The sequence below is a fragment of the Rattus norvegicus genome, chromosome 1 (assembly GCF_036323735.1).
Source record: "Rattus norvegicus strain BN/NHsdMcwi chromosome 1, GRCr8, whole genome shotgun sequence".
NCBI lineage: Eukaryota > Metazoa > Chordata > Mammalia > Rodentia > Muridae > Rattus > Rattus norvegicus.
The window spans coordinates 170,154,806-170,176,679 of NC_086019.1; the positions used below are offsets into that span (position 1 = coordinate 170,154,806).

Consider the following 21,874-nt stretch of genomic DNA (forward strand, 5'->3'; position numbering starts at 1 on the left):
TATATCCTTTTGCTTTAGGATAGAATGTTCTATAAATATCTGTTAAGTCCATTTGGCTCATGACTTCTCTTAGTCTGTCTACATCACTGTTTAATTTCTGTGTCCATGATCTGTCCATTGATGAGAGTGGGGTGTTGAAATCTCCCACTATTATTGTGTGAGGTGCAATGTGTGTTTTGAGCTTTAGTAATGTTTCTTTTACGTATGTAGGTGCCCTTGTAATTGGGGCATAGATATTTAGGATTGAGAGTTCATCTTGGTTGATTTTTCCTTTGATGAATATGAAGTGTCCTTCCTTATCTTTTTTGATGACTTTTAGTTGGAAATTGATTTTATTTGATATTAGAATGGCTACTCCAGCTTGCTTCTTCTGACCATTTGCTTGGAAAGTTGTTTTCCAGCCTTTCACTCTGAGGTAGTGTCTGTCTTTGGCTCTGAGGTGTGTTTCCTGTAGGCAGCAGAATGCAGGGTCCTCGTTGCGTATCCAGTTTGTTAATCTATGTCTTTTTATTGGGGAGTTGAGGCCATTGATATTGAGAGATATTAAGGAATAGTGATTATTGCTTCCCGTTATATTCATATTTGGATGTGAGGTTATGTTTGTGTGCTTTCATTCTCTTTGTTTTGTTGCCAAGACGATTAGTTTCTTGCTTCTTCTAGGGTATAGCTTGCCTCCTTATGTTGGGCTTTACCATTTATTATCCTTTGTAGTGCTGGATTTGTAGAAAGATATTGTGTAAATTTGGTTTTGTCATGGAATATCTTGGTTTCTCCATCAATGTTAATTGAGAGTTTTGCTGGATACAGTAACCTGGGCTGGCATTTGTGTTCTCTTAGGGTCTGTATGACATCAGTCCAGGATCTTCTGGCCTTCATAGTTTCTGGCGAGAAGTCTGGTGTGATTCTGATAGGTCTCCCTTTATATGTTACTTGACCTTTTTCCCTTACTGCTTTTAATATTCTTTCTTTATTTTGTGCGTTTGGTGTTTTGACAATTATGTGACGGGAGGTGTTTCTTTTCTGGTCCAATCTATTTGGAGTTCTGTAGGCTTCTTGTATGTCCATGGGTATCTCTTTTTTTAGGTTAGGGAACTTTTCTTCTATGATTTTGTTGAAGATATTTACTGGTCCTTTGAGCTGGGAGTCTTCACTCTCTTCTATACCTATTATCCTTAGGTTTGATCTTCTCATTGAGTCCTGGATTTCCTGTATGTTTTGGACCAGTAGCTGTTTCCGCTTTAAATTATCTTTGACAGTTGAGTCAATGATTTCTATGGAATCTTCTGCTCCTGAGATTCTCTCTTCCATCTCTTGTATTCTGTTGGTGAAGCTTGTATCTACAGCTCCTTGTCTCTTCTTTTGGTTTTCTATATCCAGGGTTGTTTCCATGTGTTCTTTCTTGATTGCTTCTATTTCCAATTTTAAGTCCTTCAACTGTTTGATTGTGTTTTCCTGGAATTCTTTCAGGGATTTTTGCGATTCCTCTCTGTAGGCTTTTACTTGTTTATTAATGTTTTCCTGTGCTTCCCTAAGTGTGTTCATGTCTTTCTTGAAGTCCTCCAGCATCATGATCAAATATGATTTTGAAACTAGATCTTGCTTTTCTGGTGTGTTTGGATATTCCATGTTTGTTTTGGTGGGAGAATTGGGCTCCGATGATGGCTTGTAGTCTTGGTTTCTGTTGCTTGGGTTCCTGCGCTTGCCTCTCGCCATCAGATTATCTCTAGTGTTACTTTGTTCTGCTATTTCTGACAGTGGCTAGACTGTCCTATAAGCCTGTGTGTCAGGAGTGCTGTAGACCTGTTTTCCTCTCTTTCAGTCAGTTATGGGGACAGAGTGTTCTGCTTTCGGGCGTGTAGTTTTTCCTCTCTACAGGTCTTCAGCTGTTCCTGTGGGCCTGTGTCTTGAGTTCACCAGGCAGCTTTCTTGCAGCAGAAAATTTGGTCTTACCTGTGGTCCCGAGGCTCAGGTTTGCTCGTGGGGTGCTGCCCAGGGGCTCTCTGCAGCGGCAGCAACCAGGAAGACCTGTGCCACCCCTTCCGGGAGCTTCAGTGCACCAGGGTTCCAGATGGTCTTTGGCTTTTTCCTCTGGCGTCCGAGATGTGTTTGCAGGGAGCAGTCTCTTCTGGTTTCCCAGGCTTGTCTGCCTCTCTGAAGGTTTAGCTCTCCCTCCCACGGGATTTGGGTGCAGAGAACTGTTTATCCGGTCTGTTTCTTTCAGGTTCCGGTGGTGTCTCAGGCAGGGGTCCTGCCGCTCCTGGGCCCTCCCCCACGGGAGCCCAGAGGCCTTATACAGTTTCCTCTTGGGCCAGGGATGTGGGCAGGGGTGAGCAGTGTTGGTGGTCTCTTCCGCTCTGCAGCCTCAGGAGTGCCCACCTGACCAGGCGGTTGGGTCTCTCTCTTACCGGGTCTGGGAGCAGAGAGCTGCTGCGGGCCGGGATCCGCGGGTGTGGGACTTCCGGTAAACACAGAACATGCCCGGTCCTAGAGAAATTCTGCTTCTGTGTGTCCCAAGCTCACCAGGCAGCTTTCTTGCAACAGAAAATTTGGTCTTACCTGTGGTCCCGAGGCTCAGGTTCGCTCGTGGGGTGCTGCCCAGGGGCTCTCTGCAGCAGCAGCAACCAGGAAGACCTGTGCCGCCCCTTCCGGGAGCTTCAGTGCACCAGGGTTCCAGATGGTCTTTGGCTTTTTCCTCTGGCGTCTGAGATGTGTGTGCAGGGAGCAGTCTCTTCTGGTTTCCCAGGCTTGTCCGCCTCTCCGAAGGTTTAGCTCTCCCTCCCACGGGATTTGGGTGCAGAGAACTGTTTATCCGGTCTGTTTCCTTCAGGGTCCGGCGGTGTCCGAAGTCATTGTTTTTGATAGCTGAGTAGTACTCCATTGTGTAGATGTACCACATTTTCTGAATTCATTCCTCTGTTAAAAAGCATCTGAGTTCTTTCCAGCTTCTGGCTATTATAAAAAAGGCTGCTGTGAACATAGTGGAGCATGTGTCTTTGTTGTATGTTGGAGCATCTTTCGGGTATATGCCCAGGAGAGGAATAGCTGGGCCCTCAGGTAGTGCAATGTCCAATTTTCTGAGGACTCTCCAGACTGATTTCAAGAGTGGTTGTACCAGTTTGCAACAATGGAGGAGTGTTCCTCTTTCTCCACATCCTAGCCAGCATCTTCTGTCACCTGAGTTTTTGATCTTAGCCATTCTGACTGGTGTAAGGTGGAATCTCAGGGTTGTTTTAATTTGCATTTCCCTGATGACTAAAGATGTTGAACATTTCTTTAGGTGTTTCTCAGCCATTCGATATTCCACCAGTGAGAATGTTTTGTTTACCTCTGTACCTCATTTTTTTATTAACTTGAGTATTTCTTATTTACATTTCGAGTGTTATTCCCTTTCCCGGTTTCCGGGCAATCATCCCCCTAATCCCTCCCCCTCCCCTTTGTTATGGGTGTTCCCCTCCCCATCCTCCCCACATTGCCGCCCTCCCCCCAACAATCACGTTCACTGGGGGTTCAGTCTTAGCAGGACCAAGGGCTTCCCCTTCCACTGGTGATCTTACTAGAATATTCATTGCTACCTATGAGGTCTGTACCTCATTTTTAATAGGGTTATTTGTATATGAGTTCTTTGTATATTTTGGATATTAGCCCTCTATCAGATGTAGGATTGGTAAAGATGTTTTCCTAATCTGTTGGTTGCCATTTTGTCCTAATGACAGTGTCTTTTGCTTCACAAAAGCTTTGCAGTTTTACGAGGTCCCATTTGTCCATCTTGATCTTAGAGCAAGAGCCATTGGTGTTTTCTTCAGGAAATTTTCCCCAGTGCCCATGTGTTCGAGACTCTTCCCCACTTTCTCTTCTATTAGTTTGAGTGTATCTGGTTTGATGTGGAGATCGTTGATCCACTTGGACTTAAACTTTGTACATTGTGATAAGAATGGATCAATTTGCACTCTTCTACATGCCGACCTCCAGTTGAACCAACACCATTGGTTGAAAAGGCATTCTTTCTTCCATTGGATGGTTTTAGCTCCTTTGTCAAAGACCAAGTGACTATAGGTGTGGGTTCATTTCTGGGTCTTCAGTTCTATTGCACTGGTCTATCTGTCTGTCTCTGTACCAATACCATGCAGTTTTTATCACTATTGCTCAGTAATACTGCTTGAGTTCAGGGATAGTGATTCCCCCAGAAGTTCTTTTATTGTTGAGTATAGTTTTCACTATCCTGGGTTTTTTGTTATTCCAAATGAATTTGCAAATTGCTCTTTCTATCTCTATAAAAAAATTGGGTGGGAATTATGATGGGGATTGTATTGAATCTGTAGGTTGCTTTACTATATTAATCCTGCCTATCCATGAGCATGGAAGATCTTTCCATCTTCTGAGATCTTCCTCAATTTCTTTCTTTAGAGACTTAGAGTTCTTGTCATACAGATCTTTCCCTTGCTTGGTTAAAGTCACACTAAGATATTTTATATTATTTGGGACTATTGTGAAGGATGGCTTTTCCTTAATTTCTTTCTCAGTCTGTTTATCCTTTGAGTACAGGAAGGCTACTGATTTGTTTGAGTTAATTTAATACCTGGACACTTTGCTGAAGTTGTATATCAGATTTAGTAGTTCTCTGGTGGAACTTTTGGGGTCACTTCATTACACAAAAATATCATCTGCAAATACTGATATTTTGATATCTTCCCTTCAAATTTGTATCCTTTGACCTCCTTTCGCTGTCTGATTGCTCTGGCTAGGACTTTGAGTACTATATTGAATAAGTAGGGAGAGAGTGGGCAGCCTTGTCTAGTCCCTGATTTTAGTGGGATTGCTTCAAATTCCTCTCCATTTAGTTTGATGTTAGCTACTGGTATGCTGTATATTGCTTTTACTATGTTTAGATATGGGCCTTGAATTCATAATCTTTCCAGGACTTTTATCATGAAAGGGTGATGAATTTTGTCAAATGCTTTCTCAGCATCTAATGAAATTACCATATGGTTCTTATCTTTGAGCTTGTTTATATAGTGGATTACATTGATAGATTTTTGTATATTAAACCATCCCTGCATGCCTGGGATGAAGCCTACTTGATCATGATTGATGATGCTTTTGATGTGTTCTTGGATTCGGTTTGTAAGAATTTTATTGAGTATTTTTGCGTCAATATTCATAAGGGAAATTGGTCTGCAGTTCTCTTTCTTTGTTCGGTCTCTGTGTTGTTTTGGTATAAAAGTAATTGTGGCTTCATAGAAGGAATTTGGTAGTGCTCCTTCTATTTCTCTTTTGTGGAATAATTTGGACAGTTTTAGTATGAGGTCTTCTATGAATGTCTGTTAGAATTCTGCACTGAACCCATCTGGACCTGGGCTCTTTTTTTGGTTGGGAGACTTTTAACAACTGCTTCTATTTCTTTAGGAGTTATGGGGTTGTTTAGATTGTTTATTTGTTCCTGATTTAACTTTGGTACCTTTTATCTGTCTAGAAAATTGTCCATTTCCTCCAGATTTTCCAGTTTTGTTGAATATAAGCTTTTGTAGTAGGATCTGATGATTTTTTTAATTTCTTCATATTCTGTTGTTATGTCTCCCTTTTCCTTTCTTATTTTGTTAATTTGCATGCACTCTCTGTGACCTCTGGTTAGTCTGGCTAAGGGTTTATCTATCTTTTTGGTTTTCTCACATAACCAGCTCGTGGTTTTGTTGATTCTTTGTATGATTCTTTTTGCTTCTACTCGGTTGATTTCAGCTCTGAGTTTGATTATTTCCTGCCTTCTACTCCTCTTGGGTTTATGTATTTCTTTTTGTTCTAGAGCTTTTAGGTGTGCTGTCAAGCTGCGGACATACGCTCTTCCCTGTTTCTTTTTTCAGGCACTCAGCGCTTTGAGTTTTCTTCTTAGTACAGCTTTCATTGTGTCCGATACGTTTGGGAATGTTGTATCTTCATTTTCATTAAATTCTAAAAAGTTTTTAATGTCTTCCGTGACCAAGTTGTCATTGAGTAGAAAGTTTTCAACTTCCTTGTATATGTGTGCTTTCTGTCTTAGTGCTGTCATTGAAGGCCAGTCTTAGTCTGTGATGATCTTATAGGATGCATGGGATTATTTCTATCTTCCTGTACCTATTGAGGCCTGTTTTGTGACTGATTATATGGTCAATTTTTAAAAATCCTTAAATATGAACATTCATGCAGAGCAGCAGTTCTGGAATCACTGCAGTAAGAAGATCCTGAGTGTCCAGCAAGCCCTAAGAGGAGGAAAAGAATCATCAAGGTTAAGAGGGAAGATTCTAGAGGGTAGTGTGGGCATGAACAGGAACAAAATGTAGTGATTTGTATCTGTACACACACACACACACACACACACACACACACACACACACACACACCCAATGCTCTGTGTTCTGTCATTCTCCTACTTTCTTTTTTTATGTACTTTTATTTGTTTCACCTAACCAGGTCCCTGAGCAAAACTTGGGCACAGGCTTCCTACCAAGTGCCCCAAAACCCAGAGGAAGCTGACTCCCAGGTGCTGTAAGGTGCCCAGTATCAGAGGGGAGGAAGCCACAACATCTGCTGCAACACAACCACAGGATCTATGGATACAAGAATCCCCAAAGAGCCATGAACATGGTCCCTTCCAGTCTGAGCCAGTGCCGTGAGCAGACCTTGGATGCTGGCTTTGCCACAAGTTCCACAACACCCAGAGGAAGTCCAAATCCCAGGTGCTCTACATGCCAGGATCAAAGGTGCTCTGAAATGCCCAGGATTACAGAGGAAACTTGAGTCCCAGGAGATTGGGCACAACCAAGAACACTGTACCTCTGACTCACTCAAGATCACAGATGAAGCCACAATATTTTTCCCAACACCCAGCATACCTGGGACTCCCACATGAAACAGGGAAAGCCAAACCCCACCACCCAGAGTCATGGGTACTTTCCAGCTTGCACCTGTGCCCAGTGCATACCCAGGGCTCTGGTTCCCCACCCACTCCTGCAACACCATGAGAAAGTTTGACTCCCAGGAGCTCTGACACGAAAGGATTTCAGAAACTTGGTCATACCAGAATTTCAGGATGCCGGAGGCAGCTATACTCCAAGGAGCTCTGAAAAACCCAGTATCTCAGGATCACAGAATCCGAGAATCATAGGATCACAGAAACAGCTGGACTCCGGAAAGTTCTGACACAACCAGGATAACAGGAGGGATAGGCTATATTCAGAAAAAGCAAGGGCAGATAGCCCTAGAAATAACCAGATAGTGAGAGGCAAGCATAAGAACATAAGAAAAAGAAACCAAGGGTAGTTGTTATCATTAGAACCCAGTTCTACAAGTAAAGCAAGTCCTAGATACCCCGTTACACCAGAAAAGCAAGATTTGGATTCAAAATCACATCTCAAGATGATAATAGAGGACTTTAAGAAAGATAAATATAACTTCCTTAAAGAAATATAGGAAAACACAGAGAAACAGGTAGAAGCCCTTAAAGAGGAAACACAAAAATTCCTTATGGATTTACAGGAAAACACAAACAAACAGGTGAAGGAATTGAACAAAACCATACAGGTTTTAAAAATGGAAATAGAAACAATAAAGGAAGCACAAAGGGAGACAACCCTGGAGTAAGAAAACCTAAGAAAGAGATCAGGAGTCATAGATGCAAACATCACCAACAGAATACAAGAGATAGAAGACAGAATTTTAGGTACAAAAGATACCATAGAAAACATTGACACAAAGGTCAAAGAAAATGCAAAATGCGATAAATAAATAAAAAATAAATAAATAAATAAATAAATAAATAAATAAATAAACTCCTAACCCAAAACATCCAGGAAATCCAGGACACAATGAGAAGACAAAAACCTAAGCATAATAGGTATAGAAGAGAACAAAAATTCCCAACTAAAAGGGCCAGTAATTATATTCAACAATAGTATAGAAGAAAATTTCCCTAACCTAAATAAAGATGTCCATGAACATACCAGAAGCCTACAGAAAACCAAGTAGACTAGACTAGAAAAGAAAATGGTTCTATCACATAATAATCAAAACTCCAAATGTGCAAAACAAAAAATATTAACAGCTGTAAGAGAAAAAAGTCAAGTAATATATAAAGGCAGACCTATCAGATTTACACCAGACTTCTCACCAGAGACTATGAATGCCAGAAGATCCTGGGCAGAGGTCATTCAGATCCTAAAAGAACACAAATGCCAGTCCAGGCTACTAAACCCAGCAAAGCTCTCAATTAAATAGATGGAAAAACCAAGATATTCCATGAAAAAACAAATTAGTAAAATATCTTCACACAAATCCAGCACCATAAAGGATAACAGATAGAAAACCCTAAAACAAGGAAGGAAACTATACCCTAGAAAAAGCCAAAACTTAATCTTCTTTCAACAAGTCCAAAAGAAGAAAGCCACACAAACTTAGTTCCACTTCTAGCAACAAAAATAACAGAAAGCAAGAATCACTTTTCTTTAATATGTCTAAGCATCAATAGACTCAATTCCCCAATAAAAAGACATAGACTAACTGACTGGATATGTAAACAGGACCCAGCATTTTGCTGCATACAGGAAATGCACCAAATGCAGACACTACCTCAGAGTAAAAGGCTGGAAAAATTTTTCCAAGCAAATGACCTGAAGAAACAGGCTGGAGTAGACATTCTAATATCAAATAAAATTGACTTTCAACCAAAAGTTATCAAAAGAAGATAAGAAAGAACACTTTATACTCCTTAAAGAAAAAATCTACCAAGATGAACTTTCTGTTCTAAACATCTAAGCTCCCAATGCAAGGGCACCCACATTCATAGAAAAAACTTTGCTAAAACTCAAAATGCACATTGTACCTCTCACACTAATAGTGAGAGACTTCAACACCACATTCTCATCAATGGACATATCATGTAAACAGAAATTAAACAAGACACAGTGAAATAAACAGAAGTTATGAACAAAACTATTTAACAGATATCTGTTGAACATTTTACCCTAAAACAAAAGGATATGCCTTCTTCTTAGCACCTCATGGTACCTTCTCCAAAATTAACCATATAATTGGTAACACAACACCAATACAGACACAAGAAGATTAAAAATTCCCTTGCTTCCTATCATATCACCACGAACTAAGGCTGATCTTCAATAATAACAACAATAACAACACACACATGCACACACACACAGACACACACACACACACACACACACACACAACCAGAAAGCCCACATACACAAGGAAGCTGAACAACAAGGATCTGGTTCTTTGAGAAAATCAGCAAGATAGATAAACCCTTAACCAGACTAACTAGAGTGCACAGAGACAGTATCCAAATTAACAAAATCAGAAATGAAAAGGGAGACATAACAACAGAAACTGGGGAAATTTAAAAACTCAGCAGATCCTACTACAAAGGTCTACAAAATTGGAAAATCTGGATGAAATGGACAATTTTCTAGAAAGACACCAGGTACCAAAGTTAAATCAGAATCAGATAAACCATGTATACAGTCCCATAATTCCCAAAGAAATAGAAGCAGTCATTAAAAGTCTCCCAACCAAAAAAAAGCCCAGGACCTGATGGGTTTAGTGTATAAATCTATCAAACCTTCAAAAAAGACCTAATACCAATACTCTTCAAACTATTCCCCAAAATAGAAACAGAAGGAAGACTACCCAATTCATTCTTTGAAGCCAAAATTATGCTTATACCTAAACAATTGACAGACTAGAGAAAGAAAGAGAACTTCAAACCACTTTCCATTATGAATATCAATGCAAAAATACTCAATAAAATTCTTGCAAACCAAATCCAAGAACACATCAAAATGATCATCCAGCATGTTCAAGTAAGCTTCATCTCAGGTATGCAGGGATGATTCAATATATGGAAATCCATCAACATAATCCACTATATAAAAAAACTCAAAGGAAAAAAAACATGTTTGTTTCATTAGATGCTGAGAAAGCATTTGACAAAATTCTACACCCCTTCATGTTAAAAGTCTGGGAAAGATCAGGAATTCGAGGTCCATACCTAAACATAGTAAAAGCAATATACAGCAAACCAGTAGCCAGAATCAAACTAAATGGAGAGAAAATTGAAGCAATGCCACTAAAATCAGGGACTAAACAATGCTGCCCACTCTCTCCCCACCTATTCAATATAGTACTTGAAATCCTAGCCAGAACAATTAGACAATAAAAGGAGGAAAAATTCATATGAATTGGAAAGGAAGAAATCAAAATATCACTACTTGCAGATGATATGATAGCATACTTAAGTGACCCTAAAAATTCCATCAGAGAACACCTACAGCTGAAAAGTAACTTCAGCAAAGTGGGTGCATAAAAAATTAACTCGAACAAATGAGTAGCCTTCCTCTATTCAAAGAATAAACAGGCTGAGAAAGAAATCAGGAAAATGACACCCTTTACAATAGTCACAAATAACGTAAAATACCTCGGTGTGAAAGCAAGTGAAAGATCTGTATGACTAGAACTTCAAGTCTCTGAAGAAAGAAATCAAAGATCTCGGAAGATGGAAAGACCTCTTATGCTCATGTATTTGTAGGATAAATATAGTGAAAATGCCCATCTTCCTGAGAGCAATCTACAGATTCATTGCAATCTCCATCAAAAATCCAACTCAATTCTTCATAGAGTTAGAAAGAGCCATTTGCAAATTCAATAGGAATAACAAATAACTGAGGAGAGCAAAATATATTCTCAACAATCAAAGACCTTCTGGGGGAATGGCTATCCTTAACTTCAATCTGCATTTCAGAGCAATAGTGATAAAGAGTGTATGGTATTTGTACAGAGACAGGCAGGTAGATTGAGGGAATAGAATTGAAGACCCAGAAATGAACCCACACACCTATGGTCACTTGATTTTGAAAAGGAGCTAAACCCATCAAGTTGGGGAAAAATCCCAGCATTTTCAACAAATTATGCTGATTCAACTAAAATCAGCATGTATAAGAATGCAAATCAAACCATTCTTATCACCGTGTACAAACCTCAATTCCATCAGATCAAGGACTTCCACATAAAACCAGATACACTGAAACTAATGGAAGAGAAATTGGGGAAGAGTCTCAAACACATGGGCATAACAAGAAATTTTCTGAACAGAACATAAAGGGCTTATGTTCTAAGATAACAATAGACAAATGGGACCTCTTACTTTGCAAAGCTTCTGAAGGGCAAAAGACATTGTCAATAGGACAAAAAGGCAAACAACCGATTGGGAAAAGGTCTTTAGCAATCTTACATCTAATAGAGGGCTAATATCCAATATATATAAAAAAAACACGATAAGTGAGACTCCGGAGAATCAAATGACCCCATTATAATATAACATGGGGTTCAAAGCTAAACAAAGAATTCTCAACTGAGGAATATCAAATTGCCACGAAGCACCTAAAGAAATATTCAACATCCTTAGTCATCAGAGAAATGCAAATCAAACAACCCTGAGATTCCACCTCACACCCTTCAGATCAAAAACTGAGGTGACAGAAGATGCTGGCGAGGATGTGGAGAAAGAGGAACACTCCAACATTATTGGTGGGATTGCAAGCTGGTACAACCACTCTGGAATCAGTCAGGCAGTTCCTCAGAAAATTGGACATAGTACTACCTGAAGACACAGCTATGCCACTTCTTGACATATACCCAAAAGATGTTCCAACATAAAACAAAAACACATGCTCCACTATGTTCATAGAAGCCTTATTTATAATAGCCAGAATCTGGAAAGAACCCAGATGTCCTTCAACAGCAGAATGGATACAGAAAATGTGGTACATTTATGCAATGGAGTACTACTCAGCTATCAAAAACAATGACTATGAAATTTGTAGGCAAATATATGGAACTAGAAAATATCATCCTACATGAGTTAACCCAACCACAAAAGAAGACACATGATATATACTCACTTATAAGTGGATATTAGCCAAAAGCTCAGAATACCCAAGATACAATTTACAGACCACATGAAGCTAATAAGAAGAAAAAGTGTGGATGCTTCAGTACTTCTTAGAAGGGGGAACAAAATACTTACAGGGGAACTACAGGCACAAAGAGAGGAGCCCAGACTGAAGAAATGGTCATCCAGAGACTTTTGTGGATCCATCTCACGTGCAGTCGCCAAACCCAGACACTATTGGGGATGCCAAGATGTGCATGCTGACAGGATCCTGATATGCCTGTCCCCTGAGAGACTCTGCTAGAACCTGACAAATCCAGAGGTGGATGCTCACAGCCAACCATTGGATTGAAAACAGAGTCCCCAATAGAGGAGTTAAAAAAAGGTCTGAGGTAGCTGAGGGAGGGTTGCATCACCATAGGAAGAACAACAATATCAACCAACCAGAGTCCCCAGAGCTCCTAGGGATTAAACCACCAACCAAAGAGTAAACATAGAGTGGTCCATGGCTCCAGCCACATATTTAGCAGAGGATGGCCTTGTTAGGCATCAATAGGAGGAGAGGCCCTTGGTCCTATGATGGCTCAATAACCCAGTGTAAAGGAATGCCAGGGCTGAGGGGCAGGAGGTAGTAGAATTTTGAGTGTGATTGCACCCTCATTGAGGCAAAGGGTGGGAGGTGATAGGGTGTTTCTGGAGGGTAAATGGGAAGGGGAGTAATATTTGAAATATTGATAAAGACAAGCTCCAATAAAATGAAAAAAAGAAACATCTTAATAGGTAAGTGCATAACAAAAGGCTAACTCATTATGCTAACCAGAAAGTTAATCTAAAAATAATTACAAGGCAATCAGATGTTTAAAGGGAAATTTATCAACTACCTATTTCACTTCATTCTTTACTGAATTCACTGTTTTCAACAAGCAACTGAGCATACATTGTAAATTCTGCTATGTGAACTCTGATTTGCATTACAAAGTTCAATTGTCCCGCTAAGGTCAAAACAGCTTGCTAAACTTCATCATTTTACATTATCTTCATTCTCTATTATCATTCCCATAAATTATTCAGTCTTCAGATGCTTTGTGATTAAAAGCTAGCCAGATTTGGTAGGAGGAGTATAGGAAGAAATGACTAGAAGTCTTTTGGGGGTGATGATAAAACAGTACAATAGAAACTCACAGATTGTTTGAGGGTAGGAAAAGTAAAGAAAACAAAGAAACTATCCAGATTCTGTAACATCAAACTCAAGGATCTTCTCATCCAGTTGTCTATTTTTAGATTTATGTCTACTCTCTTAAATTTCTAAACATCTATAACTTGTTATTCTGCCAATGTGATTTCTACTCAATTTCAGAAATTTTTAAAATAAATGCCAGAAATATAACATGAGTTATATTTTCATGGTCTGCTTCTCAAGCTCTACAAAGATGCATGGAATATAAAATATATCTTCATAATATAATTGCCAAATACATGTACAAATGACACATGTTAACTTCATTGCAAGAAACATAGCCTCCTATTTGTGAGAGACTGCTTTTCCATTGGGTATTTTTGGACAAATACTATAACACTTACTTTGTTTAATTTCCATATTGTATATAAGTTAGAAAAGAATTGCTTTCATGTTGCTTCCTTCCTCTTTCCTTCCAAAAAAACATCTTCTCTTCCTTCCTTCCTCCTCCCTCCCTCCCTCTCTTCTTTCCTTCCTTCCTTCCTCCCTTCCTTCCTCCCTTCCTTCCTTCCTTCCTTCCTGATTCTCCCTTCTTCCATTTGCAAATAAAAACTTTCCCTTTTCTTTCTTCATTGAAAATTTCATTCCAGAGTCTATTAAGATACTTTTCCTTTAAATAAGCAGTTGTATGGAACATATAAAAACTATATGAAAAGAAGAAAAAGAAAGTAAGAGAATGGCATAAAACAACAAAGATCTTGAAGAAAATTCCTTCTCTCCATATCTCTGTCATGTTTAACACACTTACATTACCATCTCAGAAAATGCTATCTTGACATTATTCTCCTGAGAGCCCCTTTGACATCTTTGTTTCTCAGACTGTATATGATGGGGTTCAGCATGGGAGTCACTGCTGAATAGAACACCGAAATCATTTTATCTCTTTCATTCATTATCTTTGAATTTGGTCTCATGTAGGCAAATATTGCTGAGCCATAGAAGAGACCAACTACAATGAGGTGGGAGCCACAGGTGGAGAAGACCTTGAGTCTCCCTTCTCCAGCCTGCATCTGGATCACAGTAGAGACAATGTTCCAGTAGGAGATGAGGATGAGGGAGACAGGTGCTAGGAGGATTACCACGCCCATTGCAAAGATGGCCATTTCTGTGCTGTAGGTATCTGCTGAAGCCAGCTTCAGGAGGGCAGGAGGCTCACAGAAAAAGTGGTTAATGACATTGTTTCCTCGATAAGGAAGACGCAATGTGAATGTGGCATCTACCAGAGACACAAGTACGCCACTAGCCCAGGACCCTGCAGCCAGCTGGACACATACCCAGTGTGTCATGATAGTGGAGTAGTGTAGTGGCTTGCAGACAGCCACATAGCGGTCATAGGACATCACTGCTAGCAGTGCACAATCTGTACACCCTACTAGAAGTAACATAACTAATTGTATGGAGCAGCCAGCAAAAGAAATGGCCTTCCTCTTCACCAGGAAGTGCACAAGCACCTGGGGCACTGTGGTAGTAGAAAAGCAGAGATCAGCAAAAGACAGGTTTCTAAGGAAAAAGTACATGGGGGTGTGGAGTCTGGGGTCTGAGTGGATGAGCACAATGATCAGCAGGTTTCCCAGCACAGTGAGCAGGTAGATGAGGAGGAAAAGGAAGAAGAGCAGGACTTGGGTTTGTGGATCCTGTGAGAGGCCCAGAAGGATGAATTCTGTCACAGAAGTTCTGTTGTGTTCACCCATGAATGGTTGTTTATCCCTGTAAAAGAATGTCAAGGAAAGAAACACACACAAACAATTGTTTCAGAAAATCTGAATGATGTAGGTATTTTAATCATACTTCCCAACATTAGACTATGTATTTAAGTCTGAGTTTTACTTTACTTAGTAATTTGACAGTTGGAAGTCAGTTTGTAACCTCTTCTTAGATCTTGTAATAGCACCAGTAAGGAAGAATATTTCTCAATGTGGGCAGCCATTGGCCAGATTTCCTGATGACTCATGTCCATCCAAAAGCAATAAAAAAGCTCAAAGTCCCCCTGGCCTTTTACCTAGTATTCTAGGTAAAGAAACATGTATGTCTGTAAACCAGGCTATATTTCTACACTATAAAATGATGACATTTATAAAAACTCACTTTTCTTATAGCTGCAAGAAATTACTAATGGAACACTTGGGAAAAGAAATGAAAGGTTTACCACCCGGAGTTCCAAACCCGCGGATCCCAGCCCACAGCAGCTCTCTGCTCCCAGACCCCGTGGGAGAGAGACCTCACCGCCTGGTCAGGTGGGCACTCCTGAGGATGCAGAGCGGAAGAGACCACCAACACTGCCCACATCCCTGGCCCAAGAGGAAACGGTATAAGGACTCTGGGTTCCTGTGGAGGAGGGCCCAAGAGCAGCAGGACCGCTGCGTGTGAGACACCGCCAGAAACTGAAGAGATCTACTGGATAAACAGTTCTCTGCACCCAAATCGTGTGGGAGGGAGAGCCAAACCTTCAGAGAGGCAGACACGCCTGGGAAACCAGAAGAGACTGCACACTGCACACATCTAGGACGCCAGAGGAAAACACTAAACACCATCTGGAACCCTGGTACATGGAAGCTCCCGGAAACAGCAGCGCAGATCTTCCTGGTTGCTGCCACCGCAGAGAGCTCATGGGCAGCACCCCGCAAGCGAACTTGAGCCTCGGGACCACAGGTAAGACCAACTTTTCTGCTGCAAGTGACCTGCCTGGTGAACTCAAGACACAGGCCTACAGGAACAGCTGAAGACCTGTAGAGAGGAAAAATTACACGCCCGAAAGCAGAACACTCTGTCCCCATAACTGGCTGAAAGAAAACAGGAAAACAGGTCTACAGCACTCCTGACACACAGGGTTATAGAACAGTCTAGCCACTGTCAGAAATAGCAGAACAAAGTAACACTAGAGATAATCTGATGGCGAGAGGCAAGTGCAGGAACCCAAGCAACAGAAACCAAGACTACATGGCATCATCGGAGCCCAATTCTCCCATCAAAACAAACATGGAATATCCAAACACACCAGAAAAGTAAGATCTAGTTTCAAAGTCATATTTGGTCATGATGCTGGAGGACTTCAAGAAAGACGTGAAGAACTCCCTTAGAGAAACACAGGAAAACATTAATAAACAAGTAGAAGCCTACAGAGAGGAGTCAAAAAACCCTGAAAGAATTCCAGGAAAACATAAATAAACAAGTAGAAGCCCATAGAGAGGAATCACAAAAATCCCTGAAAGAATTCCAGGAAAACACAATCAAACACTTGAAGGAATTAAAAACGGAAATAGAAGCAATCAAGAAAGAACACATGGAAACAACCCTGGATATAGAAAAACAAAAGAAGAGACAAGGAGCTGTAGATACGAGCTTCACCAACAGAATACAAGAGATGGAAGAGAGAATCTCAGGAGCAGAAGATTCCATAGAAATCATTGACTCAACTGTCAAAGATAATGTAAAGCAGAAAAAGGTACTGGTCCAAAACATACAGGAAATCCAGGACTCAATGAGAAGATCAAACCTAAGGATAATAGGTATAGAAGAGAGTGAAGACTCCCAGCTCAAAGGACCAGTAAATATCTTCAACAAAATCAAAGAAGAAAACTTCCCTAACCTAAAAAAAAAAAAAGAGATACCCATAGGCATACAAGAAGCCTACAGAACTCCAAATAGATTGGACCAAAACAGAAACACCTCCAGACACATAATAGTAAAAACACCAAACGCACAAAATAAAGAAAGAATATTAAAAGCAGTAAGGGAAAAAGGTCAAGTAACATATAAAGGCAGACCTATCAGAATCACACCAGACTTTTCTCCAGAAACTATGAAGGCCAGAAGATCCTGGACTAATGTCATACAGACCCTAAGAGAACACAAATGCCAGCCCAGGTTACTGTATCCTCCAAAACTCTCAATTAACATAGATGGAGAAACTAAGATATTCCATGACTAAACCAAATTTACACAATATCTTTCTACAAATCCAGCACTACAAAGGATAATAAATGGTAAAGCCCAACATAAGGAGGCAAGCTATACCCTAGAAGAAGCAAGAAACTAATCGTCTTGGCAACAAAACAAAGAGAAGAAAAGCACACAAACATAACCTCACATCCAAATATGAATATAACAGGAAGCAATAATCACTATTCCTTAATATCTCTCAACATCAATGGCCTCAACTCCCGAATAAAAAGACATAGATTAACAAACTGGATACGCAACGAGGACCCTGCATTCTGCTGCCTACAGGAAACACACCTCAGAGACAAAGACAGACACTACCTCAGAGTGAAAGGTTGGAAAACAACTTTCCAAACAAATGGTCAGAAGAAGCAAGCTGGAGTAGCCATTCTAATATCAAATAAAATCAATTTTCAACTAAAATTCATCAAAAAAGATAAGAAAGGACACTTCATATTCATCAAAAGAAAAATCCACCAAGATGAACTCTCAATCCTAAATATCTATGCCCCAAATACAAGGGCACCTACATACGTAAAAGAAACCTTACTAAAGCTCAAAACACACATTGCACCTCACACAATAATAGTAAGAGATTTCAACACCCCACTCTCATCAATGGACAGATCATGAAAACAGAAATTAAACAGAGATGTAGACAGACTAAGAGAAGTCAAGAGCCAAATGGACTTAACAGATATTTATGGAACATTCTATCCTAAAGCAAAAGGATATAACTTCTTCTCAGCTCCTCATGATACTTTCTCCAAAATGACTATATAATTGGTCAAAAAATGGGCCTATAGGTACAGAAAGATAGAAATAATCCCATGCATGCTATCAGACCACCACGGCCTAAAACTGGTCTTCAATAACAATAAGAGAAGAATGCCCACATATACGTGGAAATTGAACAATGCTCTACTCAATGATAACCTGGTCAAGGAAGAAATAAAGAAAGAAATTAAAGACCTTTTAGAATTTAATGAAAATGAAGGTACAACATACCCAAACTTATGGGACACAATGAAAGCTGTGCTAAGAGGAAAACTCATAGTGCTGAGTGCCTGCAGAAAGAAACAGGAAAGAGCATATGTCACCAGCTTGACAGCACACCTAAAAGCTCTAGAACAAAAAGAAGCAAATACACCCAGGAGGAGTAGAAGGCAGGAAATAATCAAACTCAGAGCTGAAATCAACCAAGTAGAAACAAAAAGGACCATAGAAAGAATCAACAGAACCAAAAGTTGGTTCTTTGAGAAAATCAGCAAGATGGATAAACCCTTAGCCAGACTAACGAGAGGAAACAGAGAGTGTGTCCAGATTAACAAAATCAGAAATGAAAAGGAGACATAACTACAGATTCAGAGGAAATTCAAAAAATCATCAGATCTTACTATAAAAGCCTATATTCAACAAAACTTGAAAATCTGCAGGAAATGGACAATTTCCTAGACAGATACCAAGTACCAAAGTTAAATCAGGAACAGATAAACCAGTTAAACAACCCCATAACTCCTAAGAAAATAGAAGCAGTCATTAAAGATCTCCCAACCAAAAAGAGCCCAGGTCCAGACGGGTTTAGTGCAGAATTCTATCAGACCTTCATAGAAGACCTCATACCAATATTATCCAACCTATTCCACAAAATTGAAACAGATGGAGCACTACCGAATTCCTTCTATGAAGCCACAATTACTCTTATACCTAAACCCACAAAGACCCAACAAAGAAAGAGAACTTCAGACCAATTTCCCTTATGAATATCGACGCAAAAATACTCAATAAAATTCTGGCAAACCGAATTCAAGAGCACATCAAAACAATCATCCACCATGATCAAGTAGGCTTCATCCCACGCATGCAGGGATGGTTTAATATACGGAAAACCATCAACATGATCCATTATATAAACAAACTGAAACACAAAACCACATGATCATTTCATTAGATGCTGAGAAAGCATTTGACAAAATTCAACACCCCTTCATGATAAAAGTCCTGGAGAGAATAGGAATTCAAGGCCCATACCTAAACATAGTAAAATCCATATACAGCAAACCAGTTGCTAACATTAAACTAAATGGAGAGAAAGTTGAAGCAATCCCACTAAATTCAGGGACTAGACAAGGCTTCCCACTCTCTCCCTACTTATTCAATATAGTTCTTGAAGTTCTAGCCAGAGCAATCAGACAACAAAAGGAGGTCAAGGGGATACAGATCGGAAAAGAAGAAGTCAAAATATCACTATTTGTAGATGATATGATAGTATATTTAAGTGATCCCAAAAGTTCCACCAGAGAACTACTAAAGCTGATAAACAACTTCAGCAAAGTGGCTGGGTATAAAATTAACTCAAATAAATCAGTAGCCTTCCTCTACACAAAAGAGAAACAAGCCGAGAAAGAAATTAGAGAAACGACACCCTTCATAATAGTCCCAAATAATATAAAGTACCTCGGTGTGACCTTAACCAAGCAAGTAAAAGATCTGTACAATAAGAACTTCAAGACACTGAAGAAAGAAATTGAAGAAGACCTCAGAAGATGGAAAGATCTCCCATGCTCATGGATTGGCAGGATTAATATAGTAAAAATGGCCATTTTACCAAAAGCAATCTACAGATTCAATGCAATCCCCATCAAAATACCAATCCAATTCTTCAAAGAGTTAGACAGAACAATTTGCAAATTCATCTGGAATAACAAAAATCCCAGGATAGCTAAAACTATCCTCAACAATAAAAGGACTTCAGGGGGAATCACTATCCCTGAACTCAAGCAGTATTACAGAGCAATAGTGATAAAAACTGCATGGTATTGGTACAGAGACAGACCCAGAAATGAACCCACACACCTATGGTCACTTGATTTTTGACAAAGGAGCCAAAACCATCCAATGGAAAAAAGATAGCATTTTCAGCAAATGGTGCTGGTTCAACTGGAGGTCAACATGTAGAAGAATGCAGATCGATCCATGCTTATCACCCTGTACAAAGCTTAAGTCCAAGTGGATCAAGGACCTCCACATCAAACCAAATACACTCAAACTAATAGAAGAAAAACTAGGGAAGCATCTGGAACACATGGGCAGTGGAAAAAATTTCCTGAACAAATCACCAATGGCTTATGCTCTAAGAACAAGAATCGACAAATGGGATCTCATAAAACTGCAAAGCTTCTGTAAGGCAAAGGACACTGTGGTTAGGACAAAATGGCAACCAACAGATTGGGAAAAGATCTTTACCAATCCTACAACAGATAGAAGCCTTATATCCAAAATATACAAAGAACTCAAGAAGTTAGACCGCAGGGAGACAAATAACCCTATTAAAAAGTGGGGTTCAGAGCTAAACAAAGAATTCACAGCTGAGGAATGCCGAATGGCTGAGAAACACCTAAAGAAGTGTTCAACATCTTTAGTCATAAGGGAAATGCAAATCAAAACAACCCTGAGATTTCACCTCACACCAGTGAGAATGGCTAAGATCAAAAACTCAGGTGACAGCAGATGCTGGAGAGGATGTGGAGAAAGAGGAACACTCCTCCATTGTTGGTGGGGTTGCAGACTGATACAACCATTCTGGAAATCAGTCTGGAGGTTCCTCACTAAATTGGACATTGAAATGCCTGAGGATCCAGCTATACCTCTCTTGGGCATATACCCAAAAGATGCCCCAACATATATAAAAGACACGTGCTCCACTATGTTCATCGCAGCCTTATTTATAATAGCCAGAAACTGGAAAGAACCCAGATGCCCTTCAACAGAGGAATGGATACAGAAAATGTGGTACATCTACACAATGGAATATTACTCAGCTATCAAAAACAACGAGTTTATGAAATTCGTAGGCAAATGGTTGGAACTGGAAAATATCATCCTGAGTGAGCAAACCCAATCACAGAAAGACATACATGGTATGCACTCATTGATAAGTGGCTATTAGCCCAAATGCTTGAATTACCCTAGATCCCTAGAACAAACGAAACTCAAGACGGATGATCAAAATGTGAATGCTTCACTCCTTCTCTAAATGAGGAAAAAGAATACCCATGGCACGGAAGGGAGAGGCAAAGATTAAAACAGAGACTGAAGGAACACCCATTCAGAGCCTGCCCCACATGTGGCCCATACATATAGAGCCACCCAATTAGACAAGATGGATGAAGCAAAGAAGTGCAGACCGACAGGAGCCGGATGTAGATCGCTCCTGAGAGACACAGCCAGAATACAGCAAATACAGAGGCGAATGCCAGCAGCAAACCACTGAACTGAGAATAGGACCCCCGTTGAAGGAATCAGAGAAAGAACTGGAAGAGCTTGAAGGGGCTCGAGACCCCATATGTACAACAATGCCAAGCAACCAGAGCTTCCAGGGATTAAGCCACTACCTAAAGACTACCATGGACTGACCCTGGAGTCTGACCTCATAGGTAGCAATGAATATCCTAGTAAGAGCACCAGTGGAAGGGGAAGCCCTGGGTCCTGCTAAGACTGAACCCCCAGTGAACTAGACTGTGTTGGGGAGGGTTGCAATGGGGGGAGGGTTGGGAGGGGGGAGGGGGATGTTTGCTCGGATACCGGGAAAGGGAATAACACTCGAAATGTATATAAGAAATACTCAAGTTAATAAAAAAAAAAAGAAATGTTCAACATCCTTAGTCATAAGGGAAATGCAAATCAAGACAACCCTGAGATTTCACCTCACACCAGTGAGAATGGCTAAGATCAAAAACTCAGGTGACAGCAGATGCTGGAGA

The 21,874-nt window shown here is 40.1% G+C and overlaps 1 protein-coding gene across 1 annotated transcript; it reads right to left on the reverse strand.

Annotated features, from left to right (window-relative positions):
- Positions 1-13,939: 13,939 nt before the first annotated feature.
- Or2d3c (olfactory receptor family 2 subfamily D member 3C) lies at positions 13,940-14,863 on the reverse strand. The gene has a single exon (NM_001000200.1). It carries the CDS (start codon positions 14,861-14,863, stop codon positions 13,940-13,942), a length of 924 nt encoding a protein of 307 aa, NP_001000200.1.
- Positions 14,864-21,874: the final 7,011 nt, after the last annotated feature.

Excerpts from the sequence above, each read along its gene's own strand:
- Or2d3c (NM_001000200.1), bottom strand. The coding sequence starts at position 14,863 with ATGGGTGAACACAACAGAACTTCTGTGACAGAATTCATCCTTCTGGGC.